General features: G+C 52.3%; 2 protein-coding genes across 2 annotated transcripts in view; both read right to left on the bottom strand.

Moving 5' to 3' along the window:
* The window catches only part of LOC144246356 (uncharacterized), a 387512-nt gene that overhangs the window by 121351 nt on the left and 245681 nt on the right, over positions 1–20480 (bottom strand). The window contains 1 exon segment of the mRNA XM_077783741.1: positions 9221–9238. Coding sequence (XP_077639867.1) covers positions 9221–9238 — 18 coding nt within the window.
* LOC110484325 (olfactory receptor 14J1-like) lies at positions 17871–18803 on the bottom strand. The gene has a single exon (XM_031507826.2). The coding sequence runs from the start codon at positions 18801–18803 to the stop codon at positions 17871–17873; it is 933 nt and encodes a 310-aa protein (XP_031363686.2).

Here is a 20480-nt window from a genome sequence, read left to right as displayed (position 1 = left end):
TGGGCCCCAGAGCACCACAATGGAGCCCTGGTTCTATGGGGCTGCACAGTGTCACCATGGTCCTCTTAGTTCCATGAGGCCCTGCAGGGTCACAATGGCCCCAGAGTGTCCCAGTCATCACAGAATGACAGAATCAAATAGGTTGGAAAAGACCTTTGGGATCATCAAGTCCAGCCAATGTCCTAATACCACCTTGTCACCCAGACCATGCCACTGAGTGTCACTGGAGAGGGACAGTGACTCTGCCACCTCCCCCCTAGCCTGCCCATTCCAATGCCCACTCACCCTTTCTGTGAAGAACTTCTTCCTCTTGTCCAGCCTAAACCTCCCCTGGTGCAGCTGAAGGATGTGTCTTCTTGTCCTGCCCTCCAGCAGATCCACACTCACACCCAGCTTGGTGTCATCTGCAAATCTGGGGATGGTGGGCTCGATCCCCTCCCCCAGATCATCGGTGAAGATGTTAAACAGGACTGGGCCCAACACAGATCCCTGGGGACAGCACCAGGGACTGGACACCAGCTGGGTGCAGCACCATCCCCACCCCTCTCTGGGCCCAGCCTCCAGCCAGCTCTTCCATCTCCCAGCCAGGAGGGAACCTGCCCAAGCTGTGGGCTGCAGCTATTCCAGGGAATGCTGTCAGAGACAGTGTCCAAGGCTCTGCTGAAGTCCAGATGGACACATCCACAGCCTTTCCCACATCCACAGGTGGGTCACCTGGTTATAAAAGGAGATCAGGTTGCTCAGGCAGGACCTGCCCCTCTTAAATCCATGCTGGCTGGCTCTGACCCCTCGGCCATCCTGTGGGTGCCCTGTGGTGGCTCTCAAGGTGATCTGTTCCATAACCTTGCCGGGCACCGAGGTCAGGCTGACAGGCCTGGAGCTCCCCAGATCCTCCTTCCAGCCCTTCCTGGGGATGGGCTCACACTGGCACCTCCAGTGCTCTGGGACCTCCCTGGTGAGCCAGGACTGATGGTAAATGATGGGGAGAAGCTTGGGGAGCTCATCCACCAGCTCCCTCATCCCCCTGGGATGGATCCCATCCCATCCCATCCACCTGTGAGAATCTGAGCAGCTCAGCAGGTCAGCAGCTGCTTCCTCCTGGATTATAGAGGGCTGCTCTGCTCCCTGTGACCATCTACCATGTCAGGAGAATTCTTGTCCTGAGGACAGCCTGTCCTAATATTGAAAATTGAGACAGACAAGGTCTTAAGTAGCTCAGCCTTTTCCTTGTCTTTAGTTCTTATATTCTCCACTGCATCCATTAAAGAATAGTAGAGGTTCTCTTTATCCGATGTTTTGCTAATAATTTGCTTATAGAAACATTTTCTATTATTTTTCAGAGAAGTGGCCAGGTTAAGCTTTAATTGAGATTTCACCTCTCAACTTCTCTTTCTCCGTGACCTAACAACGTCCTTAAACACTTCCTAAGTTGCCCGGCCTTCTGTGCAAAGTTGATGCACCCTCTTTATTCCCCTGAGTTCCCACAAAACCTTCACGGGCAGCCAGGACAGTCATTTTCCTCACCAGCTCATCATTTGCCACACTGGGACAGACTGCTCCTTCCCCCTTAAGGTTACTTTCTGGAAATATCTCCATCCTGCTGGACTCCTTTGTTTTTAAGGACTGTTTCCCTTAAAAAATCAGGACCTGATTTTGTACTCCCCAAATCTGCATCCTAAATAAGCCAAAGTCTGCCCTTCCTAATTCCAGTGTGGAAGTTTCATTGCTGCCCCTCCTTCTTTCACAGATCATTGAAAACTTGATTATTTCATGGTCCCAGTGCCCCAGGCAGCCTCTGATCCCCACATCTGCCACCAGCCCTTCCCTGTTTGTGAACAGCAGCAGACAGAGCTCTCCTTGGGAGTGGAGTGTTACCAAAAATTCGCTAAAACAAAAAACTCCTTAACACCAGTGCAGCATTATAAGCAGCATTCTTTATTCAGTTGGATGCACGGGGGATAGCTCCTCCCAAAGCCAAGCATGCTGAGTGCAAGAAAGTTTCTGTTTCATATTCTGGATTTTGCACACTTATTCATTGATTGTGCTGGACTAAACACACATGTGATAATCATTTCCCCAAAATCATTAACATATTTCCCCTCCCCTTTTGCATGCCTTTCTCTGTCCTGGGGGTCTCTCTGGTGGTGCCTGGAGGTCATGGACCCCAATGTTCCCGTGGGCCTGGCTGAGCTGGCAGGACACTGAGGCTGGTGAACTTCTAGTTCCCCTTATCCCACAATGGGCATTGTGTGGTCTCCATAGGCCTGTTGGTTTTGGAGAACAAGCTCCAGGTGTCAGCTCACCTGGTGGAGACAATTTATCATCTGGTTACATGAGGTCAAAGAGTGGGCTATGACATCACATGAGTGATCTATGACAGAATGGTCCATGACATCACAGAGTGGTTTATGTGAGGCCATCAAGGGGTTATGACATCATAGGCCAGCTCTGTGACATCGCAGAGCAGGCTTAGAGATCACAGGACAGAGCTCTGAAATTGCAGAGCAGACTGTGATATCACAGAGTTGTCTGTGACATCAGAGACCAGCTGTGTGACATTACAGAATGGGCTGTGACATCTCAGAGAGGCTGTGTGACATCCTAGAGGGGCTCTGTGACATCCCAGGAGGGCTCTGTGAGGTCACTGGGTTGGTCACTCCACTCCAGCTCTTACTCACAGTTTCTCCCAACAAGTCCAGTGCTGTTCCTGCCCAGCAGGGTCCCTGTCCCCTGGTATCCCCCCGGCCCACCTGGAGCCACAGCCGCCACCCAAGGATGTTCCACAGGATCCACCCCAGAGCCTGACAAGGGGAAAAGGGGCCAGGGCTGTGTGACCAGGACATCAAGGGCGTGGATTATCCAGGTCCCTGTGGCCTGGGTTGGGTTCCCCAGGGCAGGAAAGATGTCTGGCAGCTGGAGCAGGGTTAGGGAAGGGCCTCCAAAGTGGGGCAGGAACCCTTGGGCTGTGAGCAGAGCCTGAGGGAGCTGGGCTTGTCCAGCCCAGAGCAGGAAAGGCTGAGGGGCTCCTCATCCCAGCCTGGCAGTGCCAGCGAGGAGGGGATGGAGAACACAGAGCCAGGCTCTTCACCAGGGGCCTGGTGGGAGACAGAAGCCAATGGGTGGAAGGGGAAAGAGGGGAGATCAGCCAGGGCAGGAGGAGATGAAATGAGTCAGGCTGGTTTCAGCATTTCCTCAGCACCAAAAGCAGCCTGACCTCCCTTCTCCATCCACCACTGACAGCTTTGCAAATCAGGAATTGTTTGAGCTGTTTTGCCCCCACTTCAGGATGAGCATCCTGATGCAAGAACTTAACTGTGTTTATATCTATCAGAGAACCACTTTTGTCTAAAATCACTTTTAGTATGGAAATCACTTGTGGATGGTGGACTCATCAGGCACTGCTGGGACGTAGCAAATAGCTCAGGGAAGAGCGTGATTGTTATTAAATAGTGTCCTGTTCATCCATGGTCTGTCAGCCATGAAGAGAAACTTTCTGTGCCTCTGAGTCTCACCAGTTCCTGACCCCCAAAGGGCACAAGCCTGATGAGTTGTGGTTCCCACTCCAGTGGTGGCACTGGGACCTCCCTCCATAGCCAGAGCAGAGCTCCCTTGTTCCAAAAAGTCCCTGGCAATGCAGGGATGAAGGAAGTAGGACAGGCTGTGGGGATCAGGGGCAGGGCATGGCCAGGGATTTGGGGTGGTTGTGAGCCCAGGGCAGGACCCGGCCCTTGACCTTGGTGAACCTCATCCCATTGTCCTGGGCCCATGGCTCCAGCCTGTCCAGATCCCTCTGCAGAGCTTTCTGCCCTCCAGCACAGCCACACTCCCACCCAGCCTGGGCTCACCTGGAACTGACTGAAGGTGCCCTCAATGGCCTCATCCAGATCAACAAAAAAGAGATTTCACTGACCTGGCCCCAGTCCTGAGCCCTGGGGACACCCCTGGATGTGACTCTATTCCTCAGCTGCTCCATTCCCAGAGCAGCCTGGGCTGAGCAGAGCTGTGGGGCCAGAGCCGGCTGGGCTGTGCTGGGGAGAGGCCCTTGGTGCTGCCCAGAGCTCAGGGCAGCTGGCAGAGCTGGCAGGGAGCTGGGCTGGGCTGGGAGAGCCTGGCACAGAAACCATCAGTGTCCATCTCAGCCTGGCTGAGCGGGCAGGGGCAGGAAAAGCATCCAAGGTCCACAGGTTCTCTGTGTGGGAGCTGAGCTTGTGGCCCCCTGAGCCCTCCCAAGTGCTGGGGCTGCACCTCCAGCTCCAGAGGAGACGTGACAGATGGGAGCAGAGACAATAATGCCTGGTGTACTCTTTCTTGGGTTTGCTTATACAGTTGGCCTGGAGCCATATGTAGATGAGGTGTTTTGTGTCAGATAACACTGGGAAAGTGATAAGAATAATATTTTTTTAGCTGAAAATTATATTTCACACATAATGCACAATGAGGAAAAAAATACACATAGGATCAAAAGAGCATCTGAATTTTTCAGAGAACGAGAGACTCATTTATGTTAGAGCTGCCAAACCTGTTCAAATACTTTCCTCAGGGCTTCCTTGAGATGAGAGGTGATCACCCGAGGCCAAGGCCAGCCAGAGCTGTCTGTCCTGGCAGTTTTTGGGTGGGATTACTCTTGCATATATGAAAGTTTTCAGGAGGAGTATCTGTTTTGGCCATGGGCACCTGGAAAGATGGATGATTCTTTTCCATAGGAAGGAAAGCACAGAGCCCCAGTTCTCCAGGAGCTGATGAGAGGCAGCCCTCAACATTCCAAGATCAGCTGGATTTGTCAGGTGGCCCCTGGGAGGCCAAGCCAACCAGACCTGTTCCATGTTCCCTTGGTTTCATGGCGCTCTGCAGTGTCCCAATGTTCTGCTTGCTTCTGAAGTGTGGCCCCTTCCTTCCATGAGGCCCCCAGGGTGACAATGGCCCTTGGGTTCCACAAGGCCCCACAGTGTCACAGTGGTCTCACAGAAAGGAAACCACAGAGCCCCTGTGTTTCAGGATCTGATGAACTCTGCAGTCACTGGAGGCCAAGGCCAGGCAGACCTGTCTGTCCTGGCATGTTTGTCTGTGACCAACCCTTGGATATTTGGAATTGTGACTGTAGAATCCCAATTTCAGCCATTTGTGCCTGGAGGAGAAGGCCAGTTCTTTTCCATAGGAAGGGAAGCATGGATCCCCTGTGTTTGGAAGGCAGGTGAGAGCCCACCTAAGGATGCCAAGGCCAGCCAGACCTGTCTGTAATGGCAGCTTTTGTGCAGGAGCAATCTTTGACTATGGAATTTCTGGATGTGGAATACCAATTTCCGCCATGGACACCTGGCTGAAAGAATGAGATGGATGAAGGATGAAGGATGGTTGTTTTTTATAGGAAGGAAAGGGCAGAGCCCCAGTGTTACAGGGCAGAATAGGGAGACCACCAGAGGCCAAGGCAAGCCAGAGTAGTCGGTCCTGGCAGCTTTTGTCTGGGAGAAACCCTTGCATATAGGGAATTTTGGAGGAAAAGTGTCAGTTTTGGCCATGGTTGCCTGTGCAGGAGGGACAGTTCTTTTCCACAGGAAGAAAAGCACAGAGCCTCAGTGTTTGAAGGCAGGTGAGAGCCAGCTCTCAGGAAGACAAGGTCAAACAGACTTGTTGGTATTGATAGTTTTTGTTTAGGAGCAATCCCTGGACATTGGGAATTTTGAGGGGGGAAACCCATTTTGGCCATGGATGCTTGAATGAGAAGGGCAGTTCTTTTCCATTGGAAGGAAAGCCCAGAGCCCCAGGGCTCTGTTTCAGGGGTACATGAGAAGAAACCCTCGACATGCCAAGGGCAGTTGGACCAGTCAGGCCAAGCCAACCAGACCTGTGACCTGTTCCCTTGGATCCATGGGGCCCTGCAGTGTCACACTGGCCCCTTGTTTCCATGGGGCCCTGCAGTGTCACACTGGTGGTGTCATATTGGATCCTTGGTTCCATGAGGCCCAGATGTGTCACGCTGGCCTCTTGTTTCCATGGGGCTCCATAGTGTCACAATGGTCCCTTGCTTCCATGAGGCCTTGCAGGGTCACAGGGGTCTCCTTGGTGCCACAGGATCACAATGGACCCTTGGTTCCATGGGCACTCACAGTGTCAGAAGGGTCTCCTTGGCTCCATGGGGCCCTGCAGAGCCCCTTGATTCAACGAGGCCTCAAAGTGTCAGAATGGCCTCCAGGATTCCAATGGGCCTGACAATGTCACAATGGACCTTTGGTTCCATGGGGTCCCACACTGTTCCATGAATCCTTAGTTCCATGGGCCCTGCAGCTCCTTGGTTCCATGGTGCCACTCAGTGTGACAGCTGCCCCTTGGCCTGCCAACACTCCACAGTGTCACAATGGCCCCTCGGTTCAATGGGGCCTTGTGGTGTCACAATGGCTCAGTGAGGCCTTTAGTGTCACAGGAGTGTCCCTGATTCCATGAGTGTTGGAACCCTGGATGCTGAGAATGTTAAACTCGCTGTGCTGAAAGGCACAGACTTGCAAGAGAACACTGCATTTGACCTGAGGCTGTGGAGAAGGCTTCCAAAATTGATTAATAGCACTGGGGTTACAGGTGCGTAGTTGGTTAGAGGTGTATACTACCACAGGGTGGGAAAATTAGAGTTTGGGGTTTCAGAACATAGTAATAAATATGAAGCAAGATGGAGGTTTTAGGGTGGAGACACATTCTTCTTATTTACCTTCTTACATTATTCTTTATGGCTTTGGGTGATATTTTGTGATTGGACAGAAAAGTCCGCATTGCTGACTTCGAGGGATCAGTTATTGGGTCAAAAGGGAAAATAATATAGGTGTCATTTCTTGGTTGGATAGTTTTTAAAGACCTTGTAACAAGAAATTATTTGGCCATTTTGTGACTTGCTAATGAAAGACTGCAGAACTCACAGTTGTGAGGCTGCAACACTGATAAGAAACAAGAAGCACCTGAGTCTGAACACGAATTATCGTCTCAGGCACCTAAAATCCTGACCAGGACACAAGTAGAAAAAACAAGCAGAGCACCCACACCTAAGGCCTGGCAGTGTGACAACAGACCATTGGTGTCACTGAGCCCCACAGTGTCACAATGGTCCCCTTGGCCCCACGAGGCTCTGAAGTGCCACAGAGGCCCTTTGGTTTCACAAGGCCTCAAAATGTAGAAATGGTCTCCATGCTTCCATGAGGCCCTGCTGGGTCACAATGGACCTTTGGTTCCAGGATGCCCCAGAGTGACACAATGGTGACACAATGGTGACACAATGGTTCCATTGGACCCTTCATCCCACGGGGACCCACAGTGTTCACTGCAGTCCCCTTGATTCCATGAGGCCCTGCCATGCTCTAATGGACCCCTGGTTCCAGTGGGTCCCAAAGTGTCAGAACAGTCTCCATGGTTCCATGAGGCCCCACAAAGTCACTGTGGTCCCCTTGGTTCCACAGGGCCCCACAGTGCCACAATGGACTCTTGGCTCCACGAGGTGCCACGCTGTGTCACAATGGCTCATGGTTCCATGAGGCCACACAGTTTAACAATGGTCCCTTGGTTCCATGAGGCCTCGCTGTGCCACAATGGACTTGGGGTTCCATGAGCTTTCCTACTGCCAAAAACAGTCTCCCTGGTTCCACAGTGTCACCATGGTCCCGTTGTTCCATGAGGTTCCATGGCAGAACCTTGGTTCCATGGCCACCTTGGTTCCGTGTGACCTTGCAGTGTCACAATGGACCTGTGGTTCCACGAGGCCTTGCTGTGTCAGGATGGCCCCTTGGTTCCAAGAGGTTTCTCAGGGTCACAATGGTCTCCTTGGATCCGTGGTGTCACAATGGACCATTGGTTCAATGTGGCCCCAGTGTGCCAAAATGGATTTTGGCTCCATGGGGTTCTGCTGTGTCACCATGGACCCTTTGTTCCAGGAGTTTGCACAAAGTCACAGCTGACTCCTGGGTTCTGTGAGGCCCCAGGCCACCAAATCTCTGAAATATCAGAACAAGACTCCTTAACACTAATTTGCTATTTAAGAGGGGATCATTTATTCAGGCCTTGGGTCTAGTGAGGGATAACTCCTAACCTTTATGTGGACATGTAACTCTACCAGTGTGTTGCTTATACACAGTCACTAAATGTGTATTACAATTTACCCATTGCCATAAAACCCACCCCAAGTTCCCAGGTTCAGTCCTTGCTTTTTCTATCACTGCATTCTTGAGCCAGATGTCTTCTACACTTCCAACTGTCCTTGCTGGAAAAGCAGCTCCTGCACGCCTTGTTCCTGTGTTAAAAGTTCCCAGGCACGGTAAAAATGGAATTAACCCTTTGGGTATCAAGGCCAAGGCTTTGTGTGGCCAGGCAGGGGCAGCAGGAGGCAGAGCTGCCAGCAAAGGAAGGGCCAGCGAGGTGGGGCAGCCGGGGGTGACGACAGCCTGCAGGGACAGAGGCGCAGGGCAGGGACACCGTGGGACAGCCTGGGCTGCAGAGGGCTCAGGGATGTGCAGCAGCTGCAAGGCCCTGACAGAGCCAACCTGTGCAGCCCTTTGGCCATGGCTGCTGGCCCTGGGCCTGAGGCCACGAGGGGACAAGTGACCCTTGCAGCCCTGGGGCCTCAGTGCCTCCTTGTCCCTGCTCAGCAGCCTGGCAGGGGCAGCCCCATGGTCCTGCCCTTGGCACTGCCCATCCCCACATGCCAGTGCCCATCCCGGGAAGAGCCCTGAGCAATGAGGGAGGGACAGGATCTGCCTTGCCAGGGGCTGGGGCTCAGGCCTGGGCCCTTTGCATTCCTGAAACACATCCAGGTTTGCTCAGCACCAGAGACACCAACCCCTTGCTTGTCCCCAGCTGTCATCACTGACTCCAGTGTTCTGCACTGACTGTAACCTGGGGACACTTTCTCAGTCCTGTCCCTCAGTGGGACCCATTAAAACTTCAAGAAACTTTGGAGTTTTAATTTAACTTTGAGTTCTTGAGAAGTTTTTTGAAGACACTCTCAGGGACTGAGTCTGATGCAAACAACACCAAAGCCCTGAGAAGGTCAATAAAGTTCTCCTATTCCAGTTGTGGAGAAAGATTTCAAAGTGCTTGTAAGAAATGCACATTCCCGTTTTAAAGGGTGTATTTTATTACATTTCTCTTTAGATCAGAGGCGATTGCAGCATTCTGTGATTGATATTGAGCCAGGGTCTCCCCACAGGAGCTCTGGCCTGCTCAGAGAAGCTGTGCCCTGAGCTCTGGCCCAGCGTGGACAACCTTGCTCCACATTGCCCCAGCCCATCCTGTCTGTCCTCACTCACCTGGGACCTGCTGTGCCTGCAGAGCTGGCTGCACCCAGCCTAAGAGGGGCTTTCCCTTTTTCTATGTTTGGAGCAATCTAAAACCCCTGAGTTTCCCCATGAAAACAGACACCCTCCTCAGGTGTGTGCCAGCCCAAGGTGCCACCAAAACCACTCCAGACCTGCCCTGGGCCAGCTGTGAGGGTCGATCATCAACCCCAGCTGCACTGGGCACTGCAAGGGGCTGTGGCCATGGGCACTGCACTGACCCCACTGCTGGGTTTGGCTGCCACGGCAGCCCTGAGAAATTAAACTGTCCTTGGAAACACTGGGGAGGACTGGGACATACTGGGGAACACTGGGAATGCTGTGGGGTACACTCGGACATACTGGGAGTGAAACTGTTGGGGTCTGGGACAGCCTGGGAACATGAGGAACACTGAGGGGGAATCTGGGTGGGCTGGGATGGACTATGGGGGTACACTGGGACATACTGGGAGTGAAACTGGGGGATACTGGGACAAACTAGGGACATTGTGGGGAAGACTGGGCAATACTGGGGCATACTGTGGATGACATTGGGATGAACTGGGAGGGCCTGGGAATGAACTCAGGTGTATTGGGAGGGACTGGGCTGTACTGGGAAAGATTGGAGGGGAACTCGGTTTCTACTGGGCTGTACTGGGGATGAACTGGGCTGTGCTGGGACGCCCTGGAGGGGCACTGGAGCTGTACTGGAATGGGCTGTTCCCGTCCCCGCCACCTCCCATTGGCGGAGGGTCCCGCCCATCACTGCTTCCAACCAATAAGCGTCAGGGATCATGGCTTTGGGGGCGGTGCCTGGGGTCTGCGCCATCTTTTCTTTTGCCTACAACTCCCGTCATGCTCTGCGGCCCCATAGAGCCCCATTAGGGCCGGGACTACAACGCCCGTCATGCCCCGCGCTCCACAGAACCCCGGTACCGCCCCCATCTGTCCCATCAGTGTCCCCCAGACCCTCCGGGATCCCCAAGTGCCCTCAGCGCCCATTCGGGACCCCCTAAAACCGTCCTCGGATCCCCTGAGTGCTCCCAGCCCCACAGGTGCCCGGTACAGCCACTTCTGGGAATTCCTCTCCTCTCATCCCCCGCGGCCCCAGAGCCCCTCAGAACACAGTTCCGCGCCTAAAATTCCTGCCGCGCCCTGCGCCCTGAGGAACCCGGTTAAATCTCCCCAAGCTCCCCCGAGTGCTCCCCGGACCCCGAAGGGCCCCAAATTCCCCTCGCTGACCTCCAGGGCCCCGGACCCCCGAGTGCTCCCCCGGACCCCGAACTGCCCCTCAGGATCCCTGAGTGCCCCTCCAAGCGCCCGCCCGGCTCCCCCAGGGGCCCCCAGACCCTCAAGTTCTCTCTGAATTCCCTCCCCAGACACAAAACTGCCCCAAATGTGCCCAGAAATGTCTCCGTGTGCGCAAAGTGGCCGCTTTTACCCTGTCTGTGAAAATGATAAAAATGATGATAAAAATAATACAAATAAAGGAAAATACAATAAAGGGGGTAAAATCAATAGCCAATAGTGGTCAATGAATTAATGAAGGGAATTGTGTTACTTAGAACCAATGACCAATCAGTTTTTGGTTGCAAAAAACATACAGAGATTTTTTTATAGAAGCATTAAGATGAAATGTTAAAATATAGAATAATATTTTTATGCATAAGCAAAATAAAATTTTAATTATTATTATCAAAAATCAATCAGTTTAATTAATTTAATTAAAAATTTACTTAATTTTAATTATGAAGAAAAATGCACAATTTTTAAAAAATGTTTTGGGATGTCAGTCCCAGGTGGGCAATATCTGTGGGTAAGGGGCATGTGGTAAATGGATGTGATTCATGCTGAATAAGTTGTTGTCCTAGATTGCAAGGCAAGATGTATTCAATTGCCATCTGTTAGAGGTTGGTTCACTGCATTGCTTATTTTATCTTTTTATTTTCTTCCCTAATAAAGAACTGTTATTCCTGCTCCCATATTTTTGCCTGAGAGTCACCCTTAACTTCAAATTTATAGCAATTCAGAGGGAGGGGGGTCTACATTTTTTTTCCCCATTTCAGGGGAGGCTCCTGCCTTCCTTAGCAGACTCCTGTCTTTGCAAACCAAGACAGATTTTGGCACCCAACGTGCGGCTCGAGGGCACAGGAACAAAAAAGGGAATAACAGTTCTTGAGTAAACCAATTTCTGTGTGCTGCTACAGAAACCTCGTTCAGCGGCACCCTGTGCTCCAGCCTGCCCTGGTTTGGGTGGCACGGAACCGTGGCTGCATTTCTCCATTTGCAGGCCCTGATCTAAACACGGCTCCTACAGCCAAGGCTGCTGTGGCTGTTCTCCGGTTTGTTTTATGGGTGAATAAAGGGAAGAATTCATGGATCTTTAACTTCCTCTGGGAAGCAGGCACATGGATTCACAGCTGTCACACACTGACTGTGTGCTTTTGGGGTTACTTTAATAGTGGCACCTACTGTGAGGAAATGACACCGGGGGAAATTTTGTCCCAAGCCTTTAACCATCTCTTTGGGTTTGCCCCACCAGTTTGTGAAGGGCTCAGATCCACTCCAAATACCAATGATATCATACAGGGGCTGTGTTGCTGTTAGCCCTGTTCTATTTGGCACGGAGAGACAAGGGAAGATTAACCTGGATAACCACCCTGACACCCAGCCCAGAACCTGACACGGCCCCAGAGACCAGGGATGCTGCTGCCCCAGAGCCTGACCCTGCCCCACAGCCACCCCAGATATGAACCACCCAGACTGGGTGGGGGTCTGCTGAGGAGATGCAGGAGATGCTGAAGGAGTGCATTCCCCAGCTGGTGAGAAGCCCTCCCCCTGCCCCAAAAAAGGAGAGTCTGATGGGGCAGCAGTGGAACCCACAGATGTTACAACTGTCCAGGTTCCAGCTGAGCCACAAAGGCAGCCACAGCCAGCAGCAGTCGCCCCTGTAGAAACAAGGAGGTCTAAGATGGAATCAGAGCACCCAGATAAGGGAAGGCCCTCACAACCCACAGGGGAGCCAGAGGTTGTGATCATCACCGAGTCCCTGACGTACAAAAGTCTCTGTAACCTGCACAAGGACATTGAACGACGGAGACGTGAGGCTTATACAACCTGACTGCTTCAAGTCTGAGACCTCATGGGTACAGGTGTCCAGCTGGATGGTGGTGAGGCAAGGAATTTGGGACTCTTAACCCAAGACTCAGGTATGAATCAGATTTTTGTAAGGGAGCCAGGGTCCCTTTCCCTCTGGGAGTGGATTTTAATGAGTGTCAGAGAGAGGTTTGTCCACAGGGTGAGAATGCAGGAGCACCAGCACAGAACGTGCTGGGAAACCCTTGAGGAAGGGATCCAACAGCTGAGGGAAGTGGCAGCATTGGAGGTACTCTTTGGGAAGGATGGACAGCATGATACTGACCCCGACAAGGTTAGGGGCACAGGGCAAATGCTGTGGAGTCTGGCAAGGCTGGGGCCATCTCAGTACACCACCTTCATTGCCACGATCAATGCCGATAACAGCCGAGAGACAGTGGGCTCTGCTGCCAACAGCTGAGAAATTGTGAGAGTATGATCCATGGCCCAGTGCAGGCTCATGGCTCTGCTGTGGGCAAGGAACTCAAAGAGGAGATGAGGGAGATGAGGGAGGAGGTGAGGAGGAACAGTTCCCACATTGCCCCAGTGCGAGTCACAGGCCCCAAAGTCAGAGCCCAACGTTCCCCAGCCAGAGAGAGAGGGTACACCCCACGGGCTGGCCTGGGGTTCTTTCTGCGTGACCATGGGGAAGACATGGGAAGGTGGGATGGGAAACCCATTTCTGTCCTGGCAGTGTGGGTGTGTCAGCTCAAGGAGGGAAGCACTGACCGAGGGAATTCCAGTGAAGTGAAGGCAGCCTCAAACTCCCATGACCGAGCTGCCAGGTGTGATTTGTCAGATCCCTTTAAAGTACCTCTGCCATGTATACCTAGGAAAGAAATAACAACCAGGGCTAGAGGGGCCCTGCCTCAAGCCAGGGAGAGGCACAGGAAAACCGGATCTTTTGGTCAGTGTGGATCCAATGTCCTGGCACATCAGTGCCACAGAAATATGAAGCCTTAGCTGATACTGGTGCGCAGTGTACCCCAATGCCATCAGGACATGTGGGGGCAGAACCTGTTTCCATTGCTGGGGTGATGGGGGGATCGCAGCAATTGACCCTGTTGGGAGCCAAGGTGAGCCTGGCTGGGAATGAGCAGCAGAAACATCCATTGTGACCGGCCCAGAGGCCCCGTGTGTTCTGGGCATAGACTTCCTCCAGAACGGCTGTTACAGAGGCCCAAAGGGACTCAGGTGGGCTTTTGGCATAGCTGCTGCAGAGGCAGAGGACATTAAGCAGTAGAACACCTTGCCTGGACTGTCAGAGAACCCATCTGCAGTAGGACTCCTGAGTGTGGAAGAGCAACGAGTGCCAATTGCCACCTCAACACTGCACGGCTGGCAGTATTGAACGGATCGGGATGCCGTGATCCCCATCCACAGAATGATCCATGAGCTGGAGAGCCAAGGGGTGGTCAGTAAGGCCCACTCACCCTTCCACAGCCCCATCTGGCCTGTGCACATGTCTGATGGAGAATGGAGATTGACTGTAGACTATCGTGGCTTAAATGAAGTGACTCCACTGCTGAGCGCTGCTGTGCTGGACATGCTGGAACTCCAGCACAAGTTGGAGTGCAAGGCAGCAAAGTGGTACGCCCCTGCTGACATTGCTAACGCATTTTTCTCCATTCCTCTGGCAGCAGAATGCAGGCCTCAGTTTGCTTTCACCTGGATGGGCGTGCAGTACACCTGGAACCGACTGCCCCAGGGGTGGAAGCACAGCCCCACCATCTGCCATGGGCTGATCCAGGCTGCACTGGAAAAGGGAGAAGCTCCAGAACACCTGCAATACATCAGTGGCATCATTGTGTGGGGGAACACGGCAATGGAAGTGTTTGAGAAAGAAGAGAGGATCGTCCAAATTCTGCTGGAAGCTTCGCCATCAAGAAGAGCAAAGTCAAGGGTCCTGCCTGAGAGATCCAGTTCCTTGGGTAAAGTGGCAAGATGGACAGAGTCAGATTCCAACTGAGGTCATCAATAAGATCACCGTGATGTCTCTTCCCAGCACCAAGAAGGAAACACAAGCTTTCCTAGGTGCCATAGGTTTTCTGAGAATGCCCATTCTCAAGTATGGCCAGATTTTGAGCCCTCTCTACCTGGTCGCCCACAAAAAAAACAATTTCCACTGGGGCCCTGAGCAGCAACAAGCTTTCACCCAGATCAAGCAGGAGATCGCTCATGCTGTAGCCCTTGGCCCAGTCAGGACAGGACCAGATTTCAGAAGTGTCTTCAAAGTGGATAGACTATATTGAAAACAATGCAGAGAGAATTGTTTTGTCCTTTTAACTTTTCCTACTTATATTTTGATATCAGCAATATCCAATTAATATTGACCCCCAGCACCTTGTTATGCAATCTGAATACATATGAAAATCATGATCCTTCATGGCTGACAATCAATAACACTTTGTCCCTACCCACCCCCCACCATTTCCCTCATCCAACCCCTGGCACTCCTATGGATCAGGAATGTTGTGGCCAGAAGGACCAGGGCAGTGATTCTTCCCCTGCGAGACAGAGTGAAAATTTAACAGGGTAGAAATCCATTTGGATTTAGGTGAAATGTACTCCTTTGAGCTTGCTAACATGAGTGAAATATTCTGTTTAGTCTGGTAACTGCAGCACTAGCAAAGTTGCCCTAGCTAACGAGAAAGAATGCAAATTTCCACACTAAAAAGAGATAAGAAAGACTCCTCGGGCCTTTAAACAGACCACGCAGAGTGACCCAGGAGTTCTTTCTGTACTTTCTGACAAAAACAAGTGTAACTAGCTCTAAGTGTAACATGAAATCATCAGAATGAATATGCATTAACCTATTGTGAAATTCTATGACTATGGAAATTAATTAAGGGTAATAAAAAAGTTTTGGGACTTCTTAGGGGTGTGCATGTCCATTGAAGGGCGATGAGTCCCTACATGTGTCCAGCGCTGCAAATAAACATACCATTCCCTACAAATCTTTATTGGAATTGTGGGGTTTTTATTTTTCATCCATGTTTCACCTGTGCTGGGCACTGGTTGGGCAGCACCTCGAGTGCTGGGTCCAGTTCTGGGGTCCCCAATTTAGGAAGTGTCAGAGTCCAGGACACTGCAGCACCAAGGAATTCAATGGGGCACTCTGAGGCTTCATGGAACCAAGAGGCCACTGTGACCCTGCAGGGCCTTGTGGAACCATGCAGAGCTTTGTGACAGAGCAGGACCTCGTGCCATTGTGAACCCAGGGAACCAAGGGGCCAGTGCTGCCCCTCAGGAACTCACGGAATGCAGGAAACATGTTTGACACTGTGGTGGCTCTTGGGACCAAGAGGCCATTGTGACACTGTGGAAGCAAGGAGGGCATTGCTGCCCTGCCAGACCTCATGGAACCAAGGATCCCCTGTGACACTGCAGGGCCTTGGGGACCACGGTGACATTGTGACACTGCAGGGCCCAAGGATCCAAAGGACTTTGTGACACCAAGGGGTCCCATGGAACCAAAGGGACATTGTGACACTGGGAGGCCTCATGGAATCATGGACACCATTGGGACACTCTGGGGCCTCATGGAACCCGGTGACACGAGGTTGTCTGGGAGTGTTGATCTGCTGGAGGGTAGGAGGGCTCTGCACAGGGCCCTGCACAGGCTGGATCCAGGGCCCAAATCCAACAAGGTGAGGTTTAACAAGTCCCAGTGCTGGGTCCTGCACTTTGGCCACAACAACCCCTGCAGTGCTATAGGCTGGGGACAGAGTGGCTGGACAGCAGCCAGGCAGAAAGGGACCTGCAGGGACTGATGGACAGCAGGCTGGACATGAGCCAGCAGTGTGCCCAGGTGGCCAAGAAGGGCAATGGCTCCTGGCCTGGATCAGGAATGGTATGGCCAGCAGGAGAAGGGCAGTGATTCTTCCCCTGTGCTCAGCACTGGTTGGGCAGCACCTTGAGTGCTGTGTCCAGTTCTGGGCCCCCAATTAAGGAAGGACATGAAGGGGATGGAGCATGTCCAGAGAAGGGCAACAAGGCTGGTGAGGGGTCTGGAGCACAAGTCCTGTGAGGAGCGGCTGAGGGAGCTGGGGTTGTTGATATTGGAGAAGAGGAGGCTCAGGGAAGAAAAGGTGGTGTCAGGGCACACGTTGGACTTGATGATATCCAAGGTCTTTTCCAACCTTGCTGGTTCTGTGATTCTCTGAAACCACCCTTGGAGCAGTTGCATAGGAGCCCTGGGCCTCCTCTTCAGAAGCTCCAGCAGCCCAGGTCCCTCAGCTTCTCCTCACAGCCCCAAAGCCCATCCTGCCAGTCCTGCAGAGCCTCTGCAGCTCCTCCTCACTGCCCAGAACAGGGAGCCCCACAGCCAGACACAGCAGCCCAGATGTGCCCCCCTGGCCTGGGGTGCCTCTGGCAATGGAGCAGCACCAGGCACTGCAGGAGCCTGCAGACAATTCCTGCAGCACTTGTGGGATGATCCTGCTCCCCAAGGGATGTTCCCATGGTGCCAAGTCAGGAACTGCAATGGGGAGTGGGGCAGAGAGGAAAGGGCACACAGGGATGGGCTGTGTGCAGGGGAGGGAACAGAGGTGGGCAAGAGGAAGAAATCTGTAGCAGGAAGAGGAAAGAAAACAAAGGTGAAGCCAAGGAAATGCTCAGGGCAGTTTGGGGGTGGCTGCCAGGAAGCCCTGGCTCTGAGCAGCAGCGTCTGCAGTGGGACAGGAAACTCCCAGCTGATGGGAACAAACTTTCTGGCTGACTGCAGACACCAGCACAAAGCTGAGTGGTTTCCCTGGCATCCCCCAGCCCTTCCTGGCTTCAGGGGCTGATGGCATTTGTGCTCCCTCAGGTCCATGTCCCCACACCTGCAGCCTGGGGCTGCTCACGGGGGTTTTCTGTGCTGAGCATTGGCCTGGCCATGTTCTTGAGAGAGCCTGGGCAAGGAGCCTGGAGCCCCCAGGCCCTGGCCTGAGGCGTCAGTGCTGCCCCAGCAGTGCCCATGGCCTGTCCCTGCTGCAGCCCCGGCACTGCCACCCCCAGGACTGTGCCCGGCCCCGAGAGCACTCAGGCCCTGCAGCAACACCAGGGCCACCAGGGCAGCGGGGCAGGGCCACGGGAGCAGCACTGGCAGCACCAAGTGCTGCTGCTCCTGGGCACAGCTGCTGTGCCAGCCCTGATCTGCCCCAGCTCTGCACACAGACATTGCTGCTGCAGCTCCAGAGAAGGCAACCAAAGGGCATCTCTGCAGAAAACTCTGCTGGGACATCCTTTAGTTCCTTTAAAGCCACCAAGAGCACAGCCCCTCATTGGCACAGTCTTTGGCCACAGGGAAAGTGGAGAGAAACGAAATGAGAAATGGCACAAGGAATTACATTTATTTGTGGACAGCATTAAATGTAAAACAAAGAAAAAGAACCTCCAAGAGGAAAACAACAAGAAGTATCAAAGACGACTTTTATTCAAAGTTATTTCAAGAAATTGGCCAGCAGTTTAATGCCCCTGACAGCTTCCAGTCATCAGTTGCCACACTGCAGCCTTGAGCTCCTGGTTCCTCAGGCTGTAGATGAGGGGGTTTAGGGCTGGAGGCACCACCGAGTACAGAACTGACAGGGCCAGATCCAGGGATGGGGAGGACTTTGAGGGGGGCTTCAGGTAGGTAAATACACCAGTGCTGACAAACAGAGAGACCACAGCTAGGTGAGGGAGGCAGGTGGAAAAGGCTTTGTGCCGTCCCTGCTCAGAGGGGATCCTCAGAACGGCCCTAAAGATCTGCACATAGGAGAAAACAATGAACACAAAACAACCAAATAGTAAAGAAATGGAAAACACAATGAGGCCAAATTCCTTCACGTATGGTTGTGAGCAAGAGAGCTTGAGGATCTGTGGGATTTCACAGAAGAACTGGCCCAGAGCATTGCCATGGCACAGACACAAGGAAAATGTATTGGCTGTTTGCAGCAGAGCATTGAGAAAGGCACTGGCCCAGGCAGCTGCTGCCATGTGGGCACAAGCTCTGCTGCCCAGGAGGGTCCCGTAGTGCAGGGGTTTGCAGATGGACACGTAGCGGTCATAGCACATGATGGTCAGGAGGCAAAATTCTGCTGAGATGAAAAAAACAAAAAAAAAGACCTGTGCAGCACATCCTGTGTAGGAGATGTTTCTGGTGTCCCAGAGGGAATTGTGCATGGCTTTGGGGACAGTGGTGCAGATGGAGCCCAGGTCGCTGAGGGCCAGGTTGAGCAGGAAGAAGAACATGGGCGTGTGCAGGTGGTGGCCGCAGGCTACGGCGCTGATGATGAGGCCGTTGCCCAGGAGGGCAGCCAGGGAGATGCCCAGGAAGAGGCAGAAGTGCAGGAGCTGCAGCTGCCGCGTGTCTGCCAGTGCCAGCAGGAGGAAGTGGCTGATGGAGCTGCTGTTGGACATTTGCTGTGGCTGCACATGGGCACCTGTTCATGGAGAAAGGACAGGGACAAGTCAGGAGAGGCTGCTTGGAGCCAAACCTGGGCCATTCCCTGCAACCTGTCCTGCTGGGACTCACCCACCCTTGTTCCTGCTCTGGGAAAACCTTCACCCAGGTTCCTGCCTGAGCTCCAGTTGTGCTGGCTGAGTGTGCCAGGAGCAGGCAGAGCTGTGCATGGGGGCTCTCAAGGAGCCATCCCTGCTCTTCTGCCCTGGGTTAGTGGCTTTGTGGAAGAGGGACAAGGCTGGATATTCAGGATTTGTCAGGGGAATCACTCCTAATGCAGAAAGGTTTGGTAGCATCTGCATTCGAACTTCTAATGGTATTTCACTTTATTTCTAAAGGACATAGATGGCAGGAGTTGGTTTTAGGAATTGTTTTCCTACCCACACATCATTGCTTGCTCTCTGAGGTCAGAAATCCCCAGCATTCCTGCTGCACTCAGAGTTTGCCACTGAGAGATGTGAGAGTCAAAGGATTCCCTGTGGCTGAAGGAAGGTGAGGGGCTGGATGGGCTTGTTCCCCCAGCACTGTTCTGCTCAGCCCCCTCTGCTTCCCTGAGCATCTCCCTGGGCCTGGACATCCCCTCCTGAGAGGTGCCTTGTCCCTGCCAGCGCTCACAGAGCCCATCCCACCCTGTGTGCCCTGGGCCCGGCCCTACAGAAACCTGCCTGTGTGCAGGGCCCTGGCTGGGGCAGGCTCTGTGTGCAGCTGGGCAAGGGCAGCTCAGGAGAGCCCTGCTGGGCCCTGCAGAGGTGATGCTGCTGCTGCCCAGGGCTGAGGAGTGGCTGAAGGCCCTTTGGGAGGCTCCCAGCAGAGACACTGACCACCCAAAGTCACAGTTCTGGAGTCTCTGTAAATGTTCAAACATTCCTTTGATGATCCTGTGTGTCCCTTTCAACTCAGAATGTTCTGTCATTCTGGGATTACAATTCCTGCTCTGCTTCTCTCATCCCCCTGGTGTCTATAATCAAAAGAGAAAAAAAATAAAAAATAAAAACCCTTGCAACAGTGTTAGAAGACTACAGTAAAAATCAGACCTTTATTGGAAGCTTCCAAGTGTCCCCAGGGGACACCCAGTCCCTGATTTCAACAATTTATTACGGTTAATTAATTAGGGTATTTAATAGGAACATCCAATAGGAGATTCAGTTGCCCCAGTTATACTCCCCAGGCTCAAACCATTGGAGTAGGTCCAAGGGCTTCTATGCCTTTACTTTTTCTTGTGACTGCTCACATTTTGGTCGAAAACCAAAATGTTGTTCTCGTAGGTCCTCTTCCTGATAATAAGACTATGCAGTATTTCAGGAATGTGTTTAGGCAGTCAGTTTATTCTTCTAAAATCTAAAATAAAAGTAAGGAAATGTACTAGAGTTATTTAAGGATTACAGTTATATAATAGTATTCCAATAGAGTTAATTAGAGTTTAATAGTTAATAAGGATTATAATTTTATAACTATATAATAGTATATAACTATAAAATAGTAATTTACAGAGGTACAAATATATGAAAAATGTATAAAACAAAAATGTTTTTTTCATCACCCCAACTTTCCCATATTGCTCCAAGCAGGAAATAGAAAACACTCTCAGGAAAGCTCCTGATCTTTACAGCAATCCCAGGCTTACCTTCTTTGGG

The sequence above is a fragment of the Lonchura striata genome, chromosome 6 (genome assembly GCF_046129695.1).
Source record: "Lonchura striata isolate bLonStr1 chromosome 6, bLonStr1.mat, whole genome shotgun sequence".
Classification (NCBI taxonomy): domain Eukaryota; kingdom Metazoa; phylum Chordata; class Aves; order Passeriformes; family Estrildidae; genus Lonchura; species Lonchura striata.
The sequence above is the reverse complement of the archived record's forward strand: the minus strand, read 5'-3'. Positions and strand labels throughout refer to the sequence as shown.